General features: G+C 32.8%; 1 protein-coding gene across 1 annotated transcript in view; it reads right to left on the bottom strand.

Moving 5' to 3' along the window:
* LOC145672659 (uncharacterized) overlaps positions 1 to 22270 on the bottom strand; it is a 115920-nt gene extending 93650 nt beyond the window's left edge. Inside the window, exons 1-9 of the mRNA XM_081741823.1 lie at positions 21812 to 22270; positions 19803 to 19909; positions 18004 to 18094; positions 17007 to 17192; positions 10190 to 10259; positions 6298 to 6424; positions 4082 to 4163; positions 2688 to 2797; positions 481 to 549 (exon numbers count right to left, since the gene is read on the bottom strand). Coding sequence (XP_081597949.1) covers positions 481 to 549; positions 2688 to 2797; positions 4082 to 4163; positions 6298 to 6424; positions 10190 to 10259; positions 17007 to 17192; positions 18004 to 18094; positions 19803 to 19909; positions 21812 to 21992 — 1023 coding nt within the window. The 5' untranslated portion in view covers positions 21993 to 22270. The remainder of the gene's footprint in view (positions 1 to 480; positions 550 to 2687; positions 2798 to 4081; positions 4164 to 6297; positions 6425 to 10189; positions 10260 to 17006; positions 17193 to 18003; positions 18095 to 19802; positions 19910 to 21811) is intronic.
* Positions 22271 to 22849: the final 579 nt, after the last annotated feature.

Below are 22849 nucleotides of genomic sequence, written 5' to 3'. Positions count from 1 at the left end.
AAAAATTATATGATCCAAGCTATAATTTTCCTTGCTGCATTTTAATTTGTTATTTAAGTTACATAATCGGCCGTAAAGTCTATTAATAGTGAAATCGATTTCTATAATCACTAAATCATCATAACATTCTGTATCATTTAATGTATTATACGTAGCACGAAGCTTACAGTAAAATTTACTTCAAACTTCGTTTCTGCAGAGACATTTATTTGTTCAAATGGCTTTCATTAATCTCAACGATATTCTCTACATGAAAACTAATACTGATATATACAAGATGACGTTGCTTTGTATTTTTATAGTTCACCTTGGTACACTTTTAATAGTATATTTCTTTAAAGAAAAAAACATTTCTAACATGTTACACAAATACCAGAATTCACCAAATATATTTAACAGTACCATTCTTCACAATATCTCCATAAAATATTTTAAGTATCTTTCCAGGAAGCTCTTAACTGAAAACTAAATATTACTTACTTGAATATCTGGATGAGAGCCCAATGTAAACAAGACCCATGTCATTCCTGTTGCAGTTGTGTCATGACCCTGGAAAGTTGGAAATTTAAACAAATTTTGTATTCGTACAGATCTAGAGATACACGTGAAAACATTCTTGACCAGAAACAACAATGGAAAAAGAATTTTTGCGGGAAGACTTCCATAGTCTACATTGTCGCGGGATTCGAGCCAGGAATCTCCAGGGTCCCAAGCAAGAATGCTAACCGTTTATGTAATCCATGCAGCAAACAATTTGCAACAGAAAATACTCGTACAACAACCAGAGAATGGTTTCAATTAACTGTTTTTCTTTAAAAATGACAGTCAAAAGAATTAAATTTCTTCACGCCAATAGTATATTATAGATCCTTTAAAATACTGTATGAAAATATTTTATAAATAGACATAAAAATGTTTGTTATTAGTTATCTGTTTTTTAAATATGGAAAATAAGTTATTAAAACTTAATGATATTAGAAAGAGTAAAAGAACAAGTAGAATAAAATTTGCCCCGTTCCCAGTTTATTGTCCCAATGCAGTGATGACTAAACTATCAACTCTCCAACCTGATGCATCAAAAACTAAGTAGATTAGTGAATACTTCGCTAGAAAGTATCCCTATAGGATATTCACGTACTGAAGTGGACTCCACCAAGTATGATCTGAACATCAATACTACAAACATGTCAAAAGGCGGAATTAAGCACAAGAAAATGCATTCAAGAATACGGAGAAATCTCGTATTTCTAACAGATACAGGAGATTTTATTACGAAACATACTTCTTTTCTAGTAACTACATCCTACTATCCTACTAGCAACTCGTAAGGGTAAGGCACACCGAATTAAAACTTGTATTTATGCTCCTAGAAGGAAAGTAAGAACATCTTCGGTTATGTCAGAGTTAATAACTCTTGTTTATATAAACATTTTTTTTATGAATATAAACACAGTTTTTCTTCACGTTAAATTTTTTCCTGCTTTATACTTCGCAACCTCTCCCCGAATGTTGCTTGCTCTTAATGACTTTAGTAGATTGAGTTAATTGTTATGGAATTCGTTTGGAAAAATTGAGAAAAGTGGCTTTTATACGGAAGTAAAAGAGATCTCTGGGCAAAAGAGGGAAACGGATAACAGACAACCTAGACGAACAGATAAATGCAAGAATTCGCACGTCCAGTGCAGAAGGAAAATATATGTGCCTTTCTTATTATTTTGGACGTATTTCATCTTTGAAATCTCTAAAGCTTCTATCAGAGCTTAACAGATTCATTCCTGATTTTGTAAATAATTCTTTTGATGTAAAAGTCTGTGTTAACTTTTCCATGTACTTAAGCGTACCGTTCAGACTTTATGATACTTTTTCCTCACATCTTGAGACAAAGACTAAACTCCTTTTTGCTCTGAACGCCTGAATGAAGTAAATTAATGTACATTTTACCCATGTAACTGTTGTGAACTTCATATATTTTGTTTTTCAAATTTTACACTTTCGTTCCTATGCCTACTTATCTACTTGCAGTTTAGTGCATTTTTAAAATACCTGTAAGCTAGTTAAGAAACATACGCATGCGAAGTACAGGAAAAAAAATATCTTTAAAGATTCTGCGATTCAATATTTAATAGTATTATTGGATGGCATTGCTACAATATGACTTTAAACAAATGCTCTTTTGTTTACTTGGGAAATCTTTTTACAACGGAAATATAATGTAGAAAAGGTGTAGAACTTGTTTATTATCGTTAGTATTCGTGAAAATGATACATTATTCGCTATTTGCTCTTTATATAGTATTTATATATTTTTATGTATTACTACAGAAAAACGGAAAACGATTTTAACATAAAATATTCATCTGTGTTCGTCAGCGATATACCGCAAAACAAAAACTGACCGCAATTTTCAACATTCAAAATCCACTGCAAGATGTCAAACAAATAATATCTTCTTTTAGTGAGTGTTTTCCACACAACCAACATACTACCACTACCCACGAATGGTTTCTAGGAAACAAAACTTTCCACTCTGAGATCGACTTGAGTTTCGTTCAGCTACATTGAAAGGATATCTTTCTTGTATTCGCGAAGCAATACCCATCCATATGATTCATTTCACACCGCTATATAATTTAAATACGTGGAGTATTACAAAGATGCCTAAAATATAATATTTTACTGTTTACATACCTCAAACATGAACGTGTCTACTTCTTCCCTGAGCTCTTGATCAGTCAACTTTTCACCATTTTCGGAAGCTTCTAACAATAAATCCAAGAAAGCCTCCTTTCGTTTCATTCCTGAGAAAATAATACACGTAACAGTCTAAGTATCCTAGCCTTCATAAATAATTCAGAACATATAGTGTATATTCCGAACCAAATTTATAATGTTTCAACATAGGTTTGTAAACAAAACTTGTTGCTGTTAATTTGCTTGACTATTACCTTAACATTTACTTTTGTTAAAAATCACAATGTTTCCTTAAATGAGTAAAACTAATTGAGCAGACACATGATTCATACTACTTTCAAATTAGAGATAAATGAATTTGGCAATAGTAGAATTTACATGTCTTAAGTATATAAGAAAAGAGAATTAACTCAGGATATTTGTAAATCGTTCCAAAAGTTCGAAGAAACTGAAATAAATTCGGGCATGAACTATTCTATGTCCAAACTCGCGAGAGAATAATATTTCAAAGTTTTATATGTCTGAACAATAATTAGTAGTATATTTGAACTTAGTACGCTAGAAGTATTACAGATTAGATAAATAAGAATGATTAGAAAGTAGACATATTTACAAGTTAGTCATTATAAGAATAGAATGACGAGTCAATATTCGAATATTCAAGTAGTTCTCCTGATCGAAAATAGTCTGAATCAAAGAATTGGAGGAAAAAACAAAAGGAGATAAAGGAAGAGAATATAAACTGTACGTATGTATGAATGTTTATAGTAGATTATAAAGGCTGTAATATTGTATATGAGCGTACACTTTCCCTCTCCTCTTTACTCGCAAACCTTCTATACATGTCACAGCTCACGAACACAGCTCATTTGCTTCGCTGTCGAAAATGAATTCACACAACTTTAGGGAACAAGAATATAGAAATGTATGAAGTAAAAAAATATACAAGAAAATACAAGAAAATACAGTATATTTTCGATAAGAAATAATCTGTGCTACTGACAAGCTACATCATAAGGCTCATTCTTTTAGTACTCTTTCCCTTTACTAATATAAAATACCAAATATTTTGGATATATTGAGCATTATATAATGTAATATGTCACTGTGCATCCATTCCTGCGTGTCTAGCGGCTAGCGTGTGTACCTTTGGTGCACAGTCACATTCGATTCCCGGCAGGAGTATATCAAACTATAATTTCACTCATTGGCTTTCATTAATCATTCGTCTACATTAGCCTAAAGGAAATAACCTTGGAACTTAATTATCATTAAATTAAAATTATCATTTCATTTACAATATGTAATTTTCTATTTTTTGAAAAATAATTGTATGTATATTTATCGAGTGACAACTATTACACATGCCAGTATGTCTTACTTCTACTTACCAACAACTGAATCATCATTATTAATTTTCCCTTTTGTTGCTTCGTTTCGATTTCTTCTTTCTTCTTTGCGCTCTTTAATGACCTGATAACAAAATATTGAATGAAGGTATAGTTATTAAGTTATGGTAAATTATAATACATTTAGCTCTTTAATATGAACAACATAATTAGAGTAGTTTTACCACCTAGTTGCAAATCTGCTCAGTAATTTTAGACTACCGTAAATTCACTTCTGTTGGTGTTACGAGTAATAATATTACAGGAATTGCATTAAATCTTTTTGCGATGTAGATTAACTGTTTATTAACAAGATTCCAGATGCAGTGTAATTTACACTGAAAGCACTATAGCATGAAAGCGAAGTAGCTTTCGAAACTTTCTACTTGAAATATAATGTTTAAAATAACATAATGATGTATTATTTTCTTGTGTTTGCTATATCTCTTACTCACAATGAAACTGTACTCATTTTTTAAAAAATGCATTTCTAAATAATCATCTAGCCGAGATTAATCAATGATTTATCAATATTAATCAGAATTGAATGTTTTTTATGGAATACGTAGATAAATTATGCAGTCACTTGTAAGTAAGTGTAGAAATAAAGTGAGTAAAAGTAAAAGTAATGGTAATAAAGGTTTCCAAAGATAATAAATGGTAGTAAAATAGGAATAGGTCACTAAGTAAGCTTCCAGAATTACATAATTAAGTTCCAATAAATATGTGTACTCTTCTATGTTTGTGCAATATACGAACTTAAAAATATTTGGAGATAGCCAGAAGAATAACACGCAATTTTTTTATTATTCTACATTAGAACTCGAATTACTTTAAGAGAGAAATGACAAAAACACTAAAATAACTTTAATTTTCAAGTGTGTGTATAACGCAAATAGCGTTTGTTGTCCATGCCAGTACTATTTGATTGGTCTGTCCATTTCATATCAAACATTTGCATTTTTAACCGAATATTTTTTTCAATGTGATGGTTGAGTTCTTGGTAACTGTCTTTTCGCATACTTAGACGTGGAAGATACTGACTAGTGAGTTATATTTTCTATTTTAGATAAAAAGTATATGTTCAGCGAGCTATTGATTAACAGGAAAAGCTGTTAACAAGGAATTGAACTCAATAGCAAAGTAAATACTTTTATTAATATTATAAAATGTACATGCAATGCTTTACTTTTTAATATTAGAAGTGTATTCGGAGGATAGGTTTCAGAAATTTCTGTTGCATTTCTCGTGTGTTCCAAGACGTAAATGTTCGTTAAATTCTTTTCCATGGTCTTTTTTAACTTCGAAAGATGTACTCTGTGTCTTCACCAAAAATATTCTATAATTTTAATATGATGAAAAGAGACATTTAAGATATTAGATAGTACAATACCTTGCTAATTATGCCTGATCAATTCTGAAAACCATACTCGATGAAAGGAAACAACTCTATCATTCCACGAGTATCTTATGTCACAAGGCACCTAACTTCTCAGCATGATATACATGCTGATCTAGAAAGAGATACATGATATTCTAATATACATAAACAAAGATATGCATTTTGAATGGTGTCAATTTTCTTGAAAATCTCTCTCTCTCTCTCTTGATCATCCATATCTCTATCCTTTGTCAAATAAATTTTATTTTTCAAGAATGCACGGAATTTTGAGAAGATTAGTTTTTTCCTTCGTACTTGGAAGTTTTAACACAACACTACTAACCAATCAAGTCTAAATTATATTCATCATGACACGTTCATTTAGTAACATTCGATTCTAATCTAAGAGTCAATAGAATATAAGTAAGTTTCACTGTTTATAGAAATAGGAATATACATTAAGCAGGATAAGTTAGGTACAATATCTACGGTAAAGTGGTACAAAGTATTCACTTGCTTTTATTAATTATTTTGGGTTCTTGCATAATTTTGCCATTTATATTAAAATATTTTGCTTGTTTGTTTGTTTGTTTTGAGCAGACTTAAGAGTAGAAATGATTTTAGGGGTGACATTTACTCATTTTTCAAAACCTAAGTAAACAATTCAGTTTTTTAAAATACTATTCACATAGTTGTTTTCTGCACGTCTTTTTAATTAAAAGTTTCTAAAATTGTCTTTAAAAGCACGATATTAGAAAAATGTTGAAATCTTTAATATTATTTTATCCACTACTTTGTCAATTTCTAAAGCTTATTTGTTAAAGGAAGAATAACTTACATTGCCAGTAAAGTCATGAACTACTTTTAGGCACTGAGCCACCTTCCTACCAGTGGGGCTTAGATAAAAGGTGCAGTCTGGATGCAACCAAGGTCGGGCTATTCTATATACCACTAATTCACTAAGCCTAGAAAAATAAATTGCACTATTGTTATCACTTTTAAGGCGTTTTGCAACAAATAATAACTCCTCTCACTGCATATAAAACCTCTGCCTGGTATTTAAGCCCACAAACTACTATGTATTAATTGTAGTTCATAATTCATAAACGAGGACTGTGAAACCACATTTATGAGGATATTTCTTCCTTAGATACGATACCTAAGAACTCAATCATAATTCCCCACAAATATGATTTATTATAAATGATACAACATCTGTGCTTTTGTATATACAACTTACATAGTGTCAGTTTTCTATGGCATCTATATATTTACAGATCAGTACCATAAGTATTACCGTCATGTTTTTATATACTGCATGGTTCACCTAAGATTTCACATGGCGAATTCTGAGAGTTCAGTGAAGTAGGCTAAGGTGGACTTGCTCAAAAAGATGGTATTCTCGAATATTGTGAAAAAAAGGAGTGATGTTAGTGAATGGGAAATACAGGAAGAACGCTGTGCTGTTGTGTACGGTGTATGCCACAAGATACCTCAGAAGACAAAAACCAAGCCGACAATCATCCATGAATCTTTTTAGCAAACTACGGGGAAACTGGAAATGTGATACACCGTCGCTGTACAGGCAGAAAACCAGTGACTGGAATGGTGGGTGAGGTTTGTTCTAGTTGCTGTCAATGTAGGTCACCACTTAGCTCGCGTTCCATCGCACTGGAATCTAGAATGAATCGTTCAAGTATATTCTTCATCATCACAAGTTCCACCTGTATCATGTGTCACTACACTTAAGAGTTATATAAAACGATTATTTTATTTTTCAACAATTTTATGAATGAGGATTACACAGAATAGTCGTGATTTGTTTCGTATCTTGTTTCCTTACGAAGCGGCATTTATCAACCATGACCACATAAACCTACAGAACATACATTATTGATTTGTCGACAATTCAAATTGACTGGGTTAAGTGGAAGATAACGTCCGCAGAGTGTAAATATGTGATCTGGAATAGTGGGAAAACTTATCACAGGGCTGTGATTTATTACAGGGGTACTAAATTTCCAAAAGTATGTCGACTTACTAGGGAACAATTTTTAACCGATCTTAGAAGACATACCACTGCGGACCACAAGAAACATGCGGTTCTAGCATGAAGGCTGTCCAACTCCCAATGCACGACTTATTGTCAATCTTGACGAAATATTTCCTCATCATTAGAATGGAAGAAGATCTTCCAATTGACCAACCCGTTACCCCGATTTGACCCGTTTAGAATTTTCTATGAGGAATGGTAAAGGACACCGTACACAAGGACATAACAATGACTCCCGATGGTATGATTTACTGTATTACTGCAGCCTGTTCTGTCATTTCGACTGAAAGTATTCAAGATATAAAACAAATTGCTGTATTACTGCAGCTTTTCCCACCATTTCGACTGAAATGATACAAAATATCAGACATTCTTTACATCCTAGGCTGGAGGCTTGTGATGCAACTATTTGACACTCTTTTGGACATAACTTGTAAATACGTATAACCTTGAGAACATTAAAAGATCGTTTAGCCCTTGGTGCCTGTGTTGTACTTGTACAGTTGAATAGGGCGCTGGCACTCGTCCTTGCTTTCTTACCATTATATATCTTCATGTATTTGGACTAGACACGTGCAATAAGAAACATTGATATTGTCAGCACTATACATGACACCCTAAGGAACTCCCCTTTCGACCACGCTTTTTTAAATAGGCTACAAATATCACCCCTTCTACACACTTGACATCTGTGAAAACTGTGCATCGATTGTATCCTACATTTCCTACCTATTCGCGACTCAAGTTTTAAGTGAATCACCTCCACAATCTTAACTAATTGATAATACAAATTTAATGCCATAAAATGTAAGCTACTTCAATCTCAAGTAATAATACTCCACCGTGAACGTCCACATTTTTTAGAAACGAAAATTGACAATGATGAGCAGTTAGCATTTTTGCTCTGGAACAAAGAGGTTTCGACCATAGATTTCAGTAGCAACTCTTACTTCTTTTCCCATATCAAAACATGTGTTCATTTTGAAGTATAGATCCTTTTCCACCTATAAATGAACTTTCCCTTTCTATAGTCACTAATATATTATTTGTTAATTCCATTATTATTGTTAACCCTTATAGGCAAGACCGAGTGAAACTAGCAATGAAAATTTGATTTTGATGACAGTTAAGTATTCCTGCATTTCACTAACATATCGCAAATGAACGTATTTGTTAGTTCATTTTTAATTCTTATTACACACACACACACAAAAAAAAACTTTTGCATTCAAGTTAACTTGCTAGTCTTATATATTGACATTAGTTAAATATCTAACAACCCATAAAATTGACATTCGTCTGTTTACGGAACATACCTGGTCATGTGGTAAGTTTTCATAAACTTAGTGAGGGAAAAAGAAAGTAGAAACATAGCTCTGCAAAAAAGTGTTTCATGAAGTTTCACAAACCCTGATTGTATGTTATCGATACATTCATTCAAAACTATACATTTTCTTGAGAGCATAAAGTTACAAATAGAGGATTGCACATTGATAACTGAAAATTCTACATAAAAGGAAATATTCAGCTTGAAGATATTTGTTTCAAGAATTCAAAGATCGTCATTATCTCTAACCGTGACTTCAAATAATTTATAACACTAAAATTCGGCTCTCGACTGCTGAATGCTGTGAAGTGTGAAGCGAAACTCGTTGTTATTAACCATAGTTTAATTATTTACTACCAAGGATCAGATTTAATCTTACTGAAAGGTCCATGGTATTTAGATGATCTGTAGAAAGACTATAACTGACTTTGCAACAGTATGAATGAGGCTCTCTGATGAATACAAATAATGTACATTTTGATAGATGTGAAAAAATTTAACCGATTTCTCAGCTAATAGTATACTCTTTGTACGGTTGAAATTCACTGCGAACTTATTTCTTAATCAGGAAAAGGTTGTGTATTATTGATGGAATAAACTATACTTTTCCACATAGCGATAACAACTCTTCCACTCTTTATAATTTCAAAAATTGTCTTTCATTTGAGTCAGTGTAAACTGTATATATTAATGGACATGACTATTTGCATCATAATAAAAAAACTTTTAATCGTTCTCTGCCGGGTATGTGTGATACACTGCCCTTGTGTGTATATTCAGACACATTACAAACGGATCTTGATATTAACAGCTGATTTATGCTCATACACATCTGTATTTCTCTTCATTCGGCAGATAAGAACTTCACTTGTCAGTAGTATCTTGCCTAGGTCGTAGATCATATTTCATCTTGTATAATACTATTGCACTTGTCAGATTGTACTCGCAAGAATTGTGACGAGAGAAAAATATCTACTTTTATATGTTGTATCTGCAATTTATATGAGAACATATATCAAGACTAGGTAATATGAACATAAATATAATTCGAATGTCCATTTGTATTTAGGTGTGCAAATATTTGCACGACATAATAAATTTCTTTAGGCTCAGCAATGTTAATATTTAAAAAAAATATATGGCAGTGTTAAATATGAGGATTGTATAACATAAAAATAATAATATAAAACATAATCTGACTATTTGTACTGTTATTTGAGGCAAAAGAGACACTGTAGAAAATATTACATTCAGGCCTCGGTAACCTCAATTTAATTTTCGAAATATCACTATAATCTAGGTGTTATAGAAGTTAAATATTTTGATTTTCATAACAAAAAAGCTACGTACTCATATACTGCATTAACGTATTCGGAAGAGTTAGACGACTGTGCATTTATTTTCGTTCCCATGGCGGTTTCTGAAAGTACGAAGATAATAATGTTTTAGGGAAGAACTAGATTTTCTAACTTTACTTCTTTCTTACAATGAAAAGCAAGGGAAGATAGCACAATGGAAGAGATTTTGTACAAAAAATCTTATATTTTCAAGGATATAATCCATGTTATTTCTACGGCGATAGAATGTGTTAGCTGGAATCATTATTTGTCTGCGTGTTATATAATAAGTAACTCTTTGATTCAACTTGAAAACATGATATGCATTTCAGCTACGTTTTACTATAAACTAACTGCAAAATAAACAGTAAATGAGTCAGTTTATTACCAAAACAGAGTTTTGTGTGATAGTTAATAATTCTTGAAATGTTAACTAATAGTATAATGCTAAGCCATATTTCTCTCCACGTATGTTACGTCAGTTTCACAGTTATGAGAAATGCTGCAAAACAAAATAAGATTTTACTGCCAGCGTTGTAACTACTCTTACAATAAATTTTCTAAGCATTACAGACATATAATTAAAACATACAATAACTGTATTCATGTTGAGTTTCAAAGACTAAAGAAATAGTAACAATGACAATATTCTAAAATGTATGACATTTCTGGTCGTTCTACCCTTACATTAACAGTATTATTAATAAAACTACTTTCAAAAGATATTTGTACAAAGAAGTTTGTGTGTTCTTCATTAAACGAAATGTAATATTTGAATTGCAGGAGGCATAAAACTGAATTAATTTAAGCAATCTACGCGTAAATATACGTTATTAATAATGTGTTTAACTGTGAAGGTTAATCGTGCATAGGCTATATTATATTTAATGTTGAAAATGTTATAATGATGTAATTAATCTTGTTTATCGTAATTATTCTAGTTCAGAATTTTTAAGAGACTCGTATTAACATAAATAGGTGAAAATTATAATAATAAATATCAGTTATAGTTCATTGTCTGATCGAAATATTTGACATAAACTAAACATTGTTACAGATGGATTTAATCAAAGAGATTTACAGATTTATCTGTGTGACATTGCAGGAAAAGAAAATAGCAAAAAGAAGTAATAACAATGAAAATAATGTCAGTAATAGTGTTTAGATTTAAAGAAAGGAACAAAACAATCTGAAATAGCTGTCAAAGTAATTGAAGTGCATGCCTTCAGTTAATAGGTTAATATTGAATTAGATACTATATATTTACATCGGGCATACACACACACACACATGCATATGAAAAAGTGGGAATAAGTGGTTCAAGCACTCTAATGATTTAAAGATTTAGCCTATGAATGATTGTATGATGCAGTACCAGTTTGCTTTGAGCGCCCTCGTCGCAATATGGTTGGTGAACATGCCTTCGGTGCGGAAGGCCTACGTTCGATTCCCGGTAGGAGTTCATAAAGTTCGGGTCCCAAGATCTGTAGGTCCACGTGTCATATAGCCTCGCCATTAAACGAGGCGCAAAAATTTGTATTTTCCGAGAACAATATGCTTTTTATCTAAGTGTGTCTTAAGGAAACAAGCAATGTGAAAATAGGCTGGCTTATTCTCGTTTAATTTATAGAGACCAGAGGCCGGGAAATTACATCCGCTTTAATTTTCAACTTTCTTTCAGAACGCTTGATTAGTACAATTAAAGCAGAAATGCAGAACCTGAATACTTTAAACTTATTACATGTGAACGCTGATGGGAAGCCCTATACCATTTTCTAAAGTTGATAGCAAATGATACAATGTCCTGCAAGAAAAACCAAATATCTTTCAGATAGCGAGTAAGAAAACCAATGTGAGCGGAAATGATAGAAGTTGGTAGCTATTAAATTATCTAACACGAATAATTTGTCCATTCGTAGCCTCATGTATATTTACTTTTGGTGGAAGAAGAAAGAAAGGTGAACTGACTCTTTAAAGGTATAAAATGTACAGCAGTGGCGTATTTAAGGGGGGCTTCCGGGCTTAAGCCCCCCGAAATATTACTTACTATAGTAAATTAAATGAAATATCTTGCAGAATTATCACATTTCCAATCAAATTCCCCCCGAAAGTAAGCAAAGCCCCCCGAAACAAAATCGTAAATACGCCACTGGTGTACAGAAACATATTAAGGTCAATACAGGAAAAGATCAGGCACACGTGATAAAGTCAACGTACTAAGAAAAATTGATATGAAATCATCAGATAAAATAACTACTATGCTAATTTATATTTGCATAACTTATTTTTCGTAATGTCTAAAAATCTAATTTGTTATGACAACACTACATTAACAACCACGGAAAATGCGATTATTTTCACAGGGAAAGGTAGAAAAATAGAATAATTTTTATGCTTAACGAATACGTTGTTAACTTTATGTATTTCTCGAAAATACACTATGCAGCATACAATCGTGTTGAATTTGCTATTATAAATAAAACACTGGCTGACCTCAGTGTATGCAAAAGCGATTCACGAGACCTGAAATAAAGTAAATATAACGGGTGTATCAAGAATCCGGGACCATAGGCTAACTCTATTATGTGTAAAATGCGAAAAAAAAGCAGATATTAAAGTTTTAAGAATAGCTAGTTAATATTGTTGATATGTAAACTATTTTTCCTGTGTTTTATCATAAAACATCGAATCCTGGACGTTTGTGCAATTTACTTCGCTAACCGTTATAAATGTAATCTTAAGGTAAGGCAAATATTTATACTTTATCCACTTGTTGAATGCCAATGCATTATCATCTTGTTAGAACACACATTGTTCACGATTATATTATTTATTTATACTACGCAATTATGTCGTTTATTAGACGAACAATTTCCCTGGGGGCAGAAAAAAAACTTAATTTATCTTCTTTGATATTATTTCACATGTCAAAATATGTGCAGAAGATAATTTTACAACTCGACTGCCATTGTTTTGGTAGAAAAAAAAACGGGTTTTGAATTTCCATCCCTTATAACATTTTGATCATCTGGGAAAATCGTAGACTTCTACCAAGAAGCATAAGGCAAGTAGAATTTCAAAATTTAATTATATATATATATATATATATATATATATATATATATATATATATATATATATATATATATAACGATTCATATTTAATTTGCATTGCTATTAAGTTAGACATCAAGAAGAGGCAACGCTTCAATTTATGAAGCTCCGCTGAGTGAACGGAGTCGCATACCCTTGAAAAACCACGTCATTGGACGCTTCAAATTTCTTGAGCTGAAGAACGGCGAGAGAGGATCGGTATAATTGCTGTGGAGCTTAAAGCTCTATGGAGCAAAACATTGAACTTCCTGCATGTATCTGATCAAGCCATTTGTGCAAAATTAGGAAACCTTCCGAAAGAGTATGAGCCCTGCAGAAAAAAACTTCGATTCTTTGAATGAACTGTTTGATGTGAACAAAATGAAAGGCGAATTGATGTGCAAAGAGGATAAGAACCTCTACAAACTGCAAATTGAAAGTAGGGGTAGGTTGGTCATTCCACTCTCAAATCTGCTATTGCAAAGACCATCCATCCATCCAACCGAAGGAAGGCAATCGAAGTGACTGTATCGACACCTTATTGTTCCGCAAGTAGCACGGACTCATCTGACAACAGCGATCAGAGTCCTTGGGAGGATGAGAATGCAGTATCAACGAGCAGAAAGAAGCGTAACTCAACAGGCATTGCAAAACGCCTTGTTAAAAGTTCAAAGCTGTCGTCTCATGGTGCAGTAAAAGTGTGTCGCCAACTTTCTGGTGAGGGCACTGAAATCTCAACCCAATGTTAGTCAGCAATCCACAACGCTATCTACACGAGAACTGCTTAGGTGAAGAAACACTTGGTGAGCCCGCTTCATCTGAAGACGTGAAGTACACACTTTGACGGTAAACACATTGATGGCTTTGAATATCTGGCCGGGGTCCTCAAGAATTTGCAAAAGAAATGAAGTTGATTGCGCTCAAATTGAAGGATGGTAAAGCTCAAACAATTGCATAAGGACTCTAGGGCGTGTTAGAGGAGTCCAACCTGTGGAGATCAATTGTTACGATTATTGCTGACACAACAAGTATGAATATTGGGAAGAGAAAAGGCGTTGTTGTTCGGCTTGAGCAAATGATTGAAGAGAAAGGTCACCCCAAATCCTAGTTCATCATTTGACAGCACTTTGTGCTGGATCGCGTTGTCATGGACGATGAGCTACATGAGTCGAGTAAATCACCAAACATCGAATACTTCTTTGTATACGATTTGATGAGAAAATATGATAAATCGAAAGCAATCTTCTGCAATGATGAAACTGGACTAAGGGAACATGCAGCTGGAGAGACAACGAAGTTTTTCTCCTACGTCACTTCACTGAGAGGGATGACATCCATTTCCTGAAGTTTCAACAGATCCCAAACATAGCAATGAACGCTAAATCTTTTGTGTTATTTCAGCTTTTCTTGCGTTTATTCCGATGCCTGAAACCCGGAATAGGCTGTGTAAAATCTGTTCCTTCATTTCCTACTCACGGACTGACCATTGGTTCAGCAGTCGATTGTTCCATGCTAAAGATGTTGATGAACTATCCGCAGCTCTGACTGACTACCCAAGAGGTCTCATGCTTGAAAACCCACCTGAAACATGAATCTCCAATTAACATTGTACGAAGCAACCAGTACTGTGAGCGTGCGGTCAAAGTTTTGTAAGAATTGTATAACTCCTGCTGTAACACGGGCAACCTCACACTGAGATTCATCCTGTCTACTGACATTATAGTGAATAATTGACTTCCTTGTATGCTTGATGACTCTATATAATATTGTGTATATGTGATTATAAAGCTTACGATCAATTTTGATTTGTCTAAAGTGTTCAAAAAATTGGCTAAAAAGCTGATAAATAACGATTTTAAAGCCATTTTGTGCGTGAGGTTTTTTCATCATACTGTCTTGAAAGTTAGATTTTATCTAATCTTGAATGAAAGCTCATCAAATTATGATACAGGGAAACGAGGTTGCATAAAAGTCATCACCCTAGTATTCATATACTACAATTGTTATTAGAGTAAGAACTGGATATACACATAATTTTGGAATAAAATTACTTAAATCGAAGTGAAAATTTATTGCAACACTTTCTGGTAGCAATATTAAGATTTACTTATCTTTTATCACTTTGCAATCATAGTAGGTGATTCCCGACTACCCTGTAGACATATATGTGCACGCGATTTACATAAATACACCTAATCTGGGTACTTGACTGTTTACAAGTACTTACTAATATTCACGCCCTGGCGAGAAGATTTTGTCATGCTACCTTGGAGGGTATATCCCCCCCAAAAAATATTTCGGGCTACGTCCAGGGGGACGCTGTTTTGCAGCTTTTGGTATCCCTTGTTCTCGAATACTGAAACCGCCAGTCCTGACTTTAAATTAATTTGTCCGTAGTTCTTTATCAACAAATTATAAATTTCAGCCATCCCAAGGCGAGATGAAAAAGATGTTAATGATTACTGTCTCTATTGTTCTCATAAACATTGTTACATAACTTATACCCTGATTCTATATTATGATCATTATCGTATAATATACGGTGTGACTACTGAAGAAATGTGTGCTTTTTCAAAGATAATAGTGTGCTTTTATCATGGGAAAACAATAGACGATTGGGGTAGAGGTGATTTGGGGAGGATTGAGATTTTGGGGATAATCCAACATGTCAGCCACCGGAGACAACTAGTCCGGCCCTGGTTACGAGATGCCCAAATCGAGAAAATTGTAACTTTGAGGCTGCCTAGCTCGAAAACTATGAGAGGTATCAAAGGCGGTTAAAGAAACATTAGAGGAACTAGTACACTGTCGATCTAAATAACCATGTTTCAGAATTGGGTTGTACCGGCGCACATGATTTTAGAGAGAGAGGGAAAGAGCGAAACCTATACCGCAGCTTCCTCTATAAAATCCGTTCTGCTGATAAGCCCCCAACTCTGAAGCATGGGTACTTAGATAGACAGTATACTAGTTCCTCTAATATTTCTTTAACCGATTTTGATATCTCTCATAGTTTTCGAGCTAGACGGCCTCAAAGTTACAATTTTCTCAATTTCATCATCTTGTAACTTTGAGACCTTTGAAACAACGCGTTTCTCGCCTTATGTTCATATGGACTCTTTTATTGTTTAGGTATGAGGATTTCACCAGTGAATTCTGGCTACATAATAAATGACCACTATTCACTACTAAATGAACCCCTATATATATATACGTGTATAATAACTCAAGTTATAAGCTAATAAAATAGAGAAACTAGATTTTTTCTGAAAATGTTCAGAACTTCTCTTTGTTATTTCTGTTTTTGGAAGTGTTTAAACAAGATTGAAGGAAAACATAATGAGAATTCAATGAGGTAAAAGTTATCTTAATTTGGAGCTGAGTTATATGCATGTTAGTAAAAGTGTTCGATTTTGCCAGATAGTGAAAACCTCTTTTAAAACGCATGTTCCTGCTAAACCGATTGTCAAAGTGCGAAAATTTGCATGAGTACTTATTTTGATAAACCGAATACAAAGCAGATAAATTAAATTTTCTTCTGCTCCCATCCGAACGTTTGCCTGTAAGCACAAACAACATAGGTTTTTAACTTTTACACATATGTTAAGCTTTAAGCTTCTCGTTCAGCCGTAAATTGGTTCATAGTCTACATTAGAACTTGCAATACGTGTTTGTATGAGTACATCATCAAGAGAAAATTTGTCCGCTTGTTATATTGAAAAAGTGCTATAGCTTACCACAAATAATATCCAGTGCACATGAAGTAATATAGGGATAAATATTAAACTTTTCAGATGTAGTCTCTTGTTGAAGATTTCGAATCATGATCTTAGCATTATCATTGAAAACTGGTATAAAGTTATCCAAAATCTTGAAGTGAAAAGCTGGAGTTATCATTTTTCTGTGTGAGTGCCATTTCTTTCCTGAAATAAAATGCTTGATTAATACTACAGTTTAGCAAATAGATAAAAAAAAAAGTCGTGCTTCTTTGCGAGTATGTGGATAGTACATGATTTCAGTGTTAAAGATTCCATTTTGGTTGCCTGTGGGAGTTAATGCGATTTGGACCTTATGATAAGCTGTAGATCCACCTCTCATGTATCCTTAGTACTGAAAGGAATATTAGAACAACTTACAATCGATCAAAACCAAACATTATCCATGGAAATAACAGTGAGTACAAACAAATATTGGTAATTATTAATGCATAAAAACATTTTAAGTGCAATAATTTCTCATTATTTTACAAGAAATTCTGCCTCCTTATTTAGTAGTATTTGTAAAAGGAAATTTTGAATGAATTTTATTATACAATGTATAACCCTTTTGAGTATTTTTCTACTAATGACATATTTAGACATGTAAAGTGTCTCGTCACTACTTTTCGTCTCCCTAGTATACAACTTTTATCTGTTTTACTGTCTGATGTAATCCATACATATAATCATAAAAAGTTTTAATATTTATGCTTCAATTAGCTTACATTGCTTAGAAAAACAAAGTTATGTTTCTATATTTAGATTTTAAGTAGGTTCAAATATAGGAACAAGCATACATACAAATTCTTAACACAAAATTTCATAATTTCATAATTAGTTTCTATCATTGACTATTTGATTAATACTATGCTAATTTTTATGTATCGGACACTTTTATATTTCTCATGCTTTCAAGTTGAAGTCCATAAAAGTAACATCAAACCATTACTCAAAAACAGACTAGCTAGTGGCTTACCTGTACTTGTGAGAAGTCCTGTACCAAGCCAAGGATGTAGAAAGTCATACATCCAAGCCTTATCTAAATGTTTCGTGTTGCTAAGTACAACCTAAAATTTTCAAAATGTTACTGACAATGAACAAAAATGAAACATTGAGAATAGTTTTTATAGTATTTGTTCTCAAAGGAATAAGTTAAGCAAAAGACTTGAACTAAATATAAGATTATATATTAATATTGGTTATCTACACAGAAAAAAATATATGTTATATAATTAAAATTAGCATTATTTATTAATATTGTTTAACTAAAACCTCAGGGTCGACCTTACAAGGATTGCTTTTTTTAACAAAAAATAAAAGAAACTTTACAACAATACTACATTTTGCAGCTATAAATTATTACTTCTAACCCACAAGAGAACAGCATTGACAAATCTTTTTAATAGCTGAGCGTTTAGGTTCGAAGAAAAGAGATGAATGCACGGCGAACCGAAGAAAAATTCCATCTTCGACTATACATTTTCTGCTATGGTAAATTTTACATTTTTATGTATACCTTCAATCTATAATACTAAAATTGTGTTTCAAAAGATATTTTGTATTTCGCTTCCGGAGAAATTAGTTTGAATTACTATGGAATAATGTATGCATGTCCTTATACATGAAAGGTAATACTACAGTCTGTTAAATCATGACATTAACATTAGAGATATTTTGAACCTAGTGGTCTTGATTTCAACGTGGATTTTACATAGTAGTAAGGATAAATTTTATTTATCAAACTGGGACGGAATTTTACCACAAAAAGGAGTGCATTTAATTTCCCTAAACAAAACTCACTGTTAACTAATGTTTTTCATTTGAGATAATTTTAAAAGTAATAAGTTTGTTATTGTTTAGAATTTAAGAATTTTCTACTTATCTATTTATTATGTATGATCTACGTAACTGTTTCTTTACATTGTCATGGAAGTAACTAAGTTACAAATATTCGGCATGCAGAAAACAATAAGGAAAGAAGAATATGTTAAAATTAGAATGACTGGCGTTATTTAAAAAGTGGGTATGCATTTGTTTCCGGGCTTAAACTCTCCAGCAGTTTAATGGTAACAAGTCTACCCACCCGTGAAAGAAAAATATTAGAATCCACGGAGAATTTTGAAATGTTCGTCATGTTCGTGGTGTAGTCTAACGAATTGTTCCTGTCATATTATTAGAATATTTCATTCTACACAATTTATCAAGCTGACACTCATATTAATGTTCACTTCGACGTATATACATATTGACCACCTTGTATTTAATACGTACACAATACCGATGAGACGCAAGTGACAGCACCTTATTCCTTCTAAATCCGGTCAATCTGTACAATTTCCTTATTAGCTGTGACTTGATCTGTCTATTTTAAAATCAGTGAAATATTATTATTTGAAAATTATGCATTAATCAGTTCTACAATCAATTGCAACATGATACATATTATCGTTTCTTTAATGTTCTGCTAGTTCATTTGCTTTATTATTTAAAACCTATTAGCTATTGTTCTCTCTTTAACATAACATTTATAAATATTATCATATCGGATAATCTAAATCTGCATCTTGCAAAAGAAAGTGTATATATATATACTCACATATAGGTTACATATTCATAAAGTATAAAAAGTGCATTACTACTCCTAATAATTTGTTTACAAAAGTCCCAGTATCGAATATATCGTACAAAAGAAATATATTTGTCTACCTTACACAAGTATCAATACTATTGTAACTAACCGTACTACTTCCTTTACATTAAAATATACTAACATACCTCTATGTCTTTTGGATGTGTAATATCTATTTCCGGCATCATACCAGCCCACAATCTAAATAATGGTCCATATTTTCTCGAATACTCGTTTCTAAGCTCGAACAGTCCTTTGAATCGTAGAAACAAACGTTGTTATAATATTTCTTATAAAACTGCATTGAATTATAATTTAAATTCTAACTTTGAATCAAAATAATGTTCTGGAATTCAAAACAATATTATCACATTTAATACGTGTAGATTTGAAATATTCAGTTAATTACCAGTCATAGAAAAAAGACTTAACAAATATCGTTTCTTCATTTCCAAGAATCTTTCAACTCTATCAAATGATTTAAGATTACAACAGGAACAAGTTATAATGAATGCATTTGCATTAAAATAGTTTCACAGAAAGAAAAATCAAATATTTTAATATGTCCATTTGTAGTATTAAAGGTAATACATAATGAGCAATGCATAGATAATATCATGGTTAATGATCGCCGATTAAAAGTATCACGTGGAAAGGAAAACCTACCAAAATTACATTCGACAGGCAGCTACTTTATGGCACAAGGTTGCTATCACCACAATTCTCTCTCTTACGACATGCAATGGAACCTGAGAGAACTTACAGAGATTAATATCACATGAAGTTCATGACGTAACCACAGATTATTATCTTCTGTGGCACGACGAGGTATAGATACAAACAGTCATTAGATATCCTTCTGGGGTATAGTAAACCCCTAACAACATATTACCATTCTGTAGCCCATATGTTTCTAGCGAGAGTCATTATTCGATCATAGACCAGAAGTATATGTTCTGTAAGACAGTGATCAAGTGAACGTGTACACCAAGAAGACAGCAGTGAAATATTGTGTCCATCTAGGAGTTGTAGTTGTGTAGTTCCTCCGTGTGTAGTTGCATTTTTCCATTCTCCTCTTGGGAATTGGCCCCGCTCAGAAACTTTACAAATTACGTCACAACTAGGGTTGCATACGAGACGAAAGTTCAGACTGTTTCATCTCGGAAACGTGACGTTAAGGTGGTGCTTCAACGATAAAAATTCATTTGTTTCATTTGTTCTCTTGTCAATATAATTTTGCCTCGTTTTGTCTCTTAGGCAATTTTCACAACAGGTTCCAATACTTTATCTATATAACGATGGCTTAATAGTCACGAGCGGATAAGTCGTCTAGTGAGACTTTACCTTATATTGCCCGACATAATGTATCCCTCATTCAGTCTGTCCCCATGAAACATCGATTCATCCACTATAATTCTTCAGACGTCAGTTAGATTTGTATAACAAAAGGATTTAGAAGAACGTGGTTTATCAAACTTCAACTAGGAGAACTTCAAGAGTAAGACGGGAGAAACAATACTGAAGATAAAAATGTATAATAGGAAGTTGAATAGTGCACTATTTAGGAAATACTATCAAAGAATGTTTTCAAAATGTTCTTCCTCCGAAAGTTCGTTCTGTACTGAGGCAAAGTAAATCAAATATGTGTATCTCTGCTTGTTTCGAATTCCTACAATGTTCATCTCACTTGAACGATAAACTAATTTTTGTTCATTACACGATTGTACTAGATAATTGCTTATTTACCTCTTTCAATTTTTCATAAAATATCCAAGGAATTCTTCAGTTTCTTTAAGGATCACCCTTGTCCCGAACCTAGATTAGTGTAATCTACGATTAAAAATAATAACCTTTCGTTTTTACACGACTTTGATCTGAAATTTTGTTCCCCAGTTATAAGTCTTATTTGCATTTTTCCGACAAATTTTCGATTGGCCATAGCTGCAAAACAAAACATTCCTACAACAAGATTGCTCTCTGTACATTTTGTCTCATTTTGGTGTCAGGAATGACCTCTTAAACATTATCGGTGTTCTTTCGGAACACGCTATATATATATAGATAGATAGATAGATATACACACAAATATATATATATATATATATTTTAATGATCTTACTATGCATTGATGTTAACAGTATATTGAAAGCCTTACCTTCCCTTGTGGCTCTGAAGAAAGGAATGGTGTTTCCGAGGATTGGAACTGCAGGTGGTCCTGGAAGTATGTCCACCAGTTTAATTATTCGCGCCCGTTTCTTTCCATATCTAAACAGAAGAATAACAACTGGAAACAACAGAATTCCATACAATAATAAAGAATTTATAGAGATATCCATATTCCTCACTTCTTTTACATGTATCTTTCGCACGTTTAGTTGCTAACAATTGATATATTTATATTGCAATTTTTATTAACTGTTTTGCACTACATCTCTTTCCGTTGTCAAGATGACATTGCAATGCAGGTTTGAGCTTCTAATGATGATTAAACAGTATTTGTTTGGACAACTCACGTAACACACTGAATGATATTTAGATTACGTAATGTACACTTGAAGCATGGAAATAAGACGAGTCAAACTAGCGTGTGTGTTGTTTCCTTAGCAAGAAGATAGTAATTCTTTTTTTATGTGAGGTGATTGAGTTCAGAGGCTACTACGGGTTATGAGATAAATATATCGAGAGCGACGGGTAGATAATAAAACTAGAAATGAATGATAATGGCAATGTTATGAATACGAAGGAGAAAGAGAAACGAGTATGGCAGTAACACTTATACGCTTCACCTAGGCTTATCATAATTTCTGGACACCAATCCCTCACATTTCTTAGAATGGAGTGGGGGATTTAAGAAATAAAAAATATAACTTTGAATTCCAAAAATGTTCTTACTAATTTCTTTACTTAAAATACTCTCTTCTCCAGCGCATTTCAACTCATTATCCCCTGGAAGTTTCTTTTAAGAAATAGATTTGCAGATGAATTTGCACTAATAATTGCTTTGTTGTGTTTGTCACTTTTCACATAATTTTCAATGTCAAGTCGTTCTCTGTATTCTGCAGAAAATTCAGAGCTACATGTCAGACAGCACACAAGCGCTACTGTTTTTGCACGATTTGAAATATTTATATTTAGTTTGAAGTTTTTCATTAAACAAACACTTCCTTTTCGGGCCCATGCCTAACAACTGTGA

Source organism: Thermobia domestica, chromosome 16, assembly GCF_964235325.1.
Source record: "Thermobia domestica chromosome 16, izTheDome1.hap1.1, whole genome shotgun sequence".
NCBI lineage: Eukaryota > Metazoa > Arthropoda > Insecta > Zygentoma > Lepismatidae > Thermobia > Thermobia domestica.
Note: the sequence above shows the minus strand (reverse complement) of the source record. Positions and strands in the feature narration are given on the sequence as shown.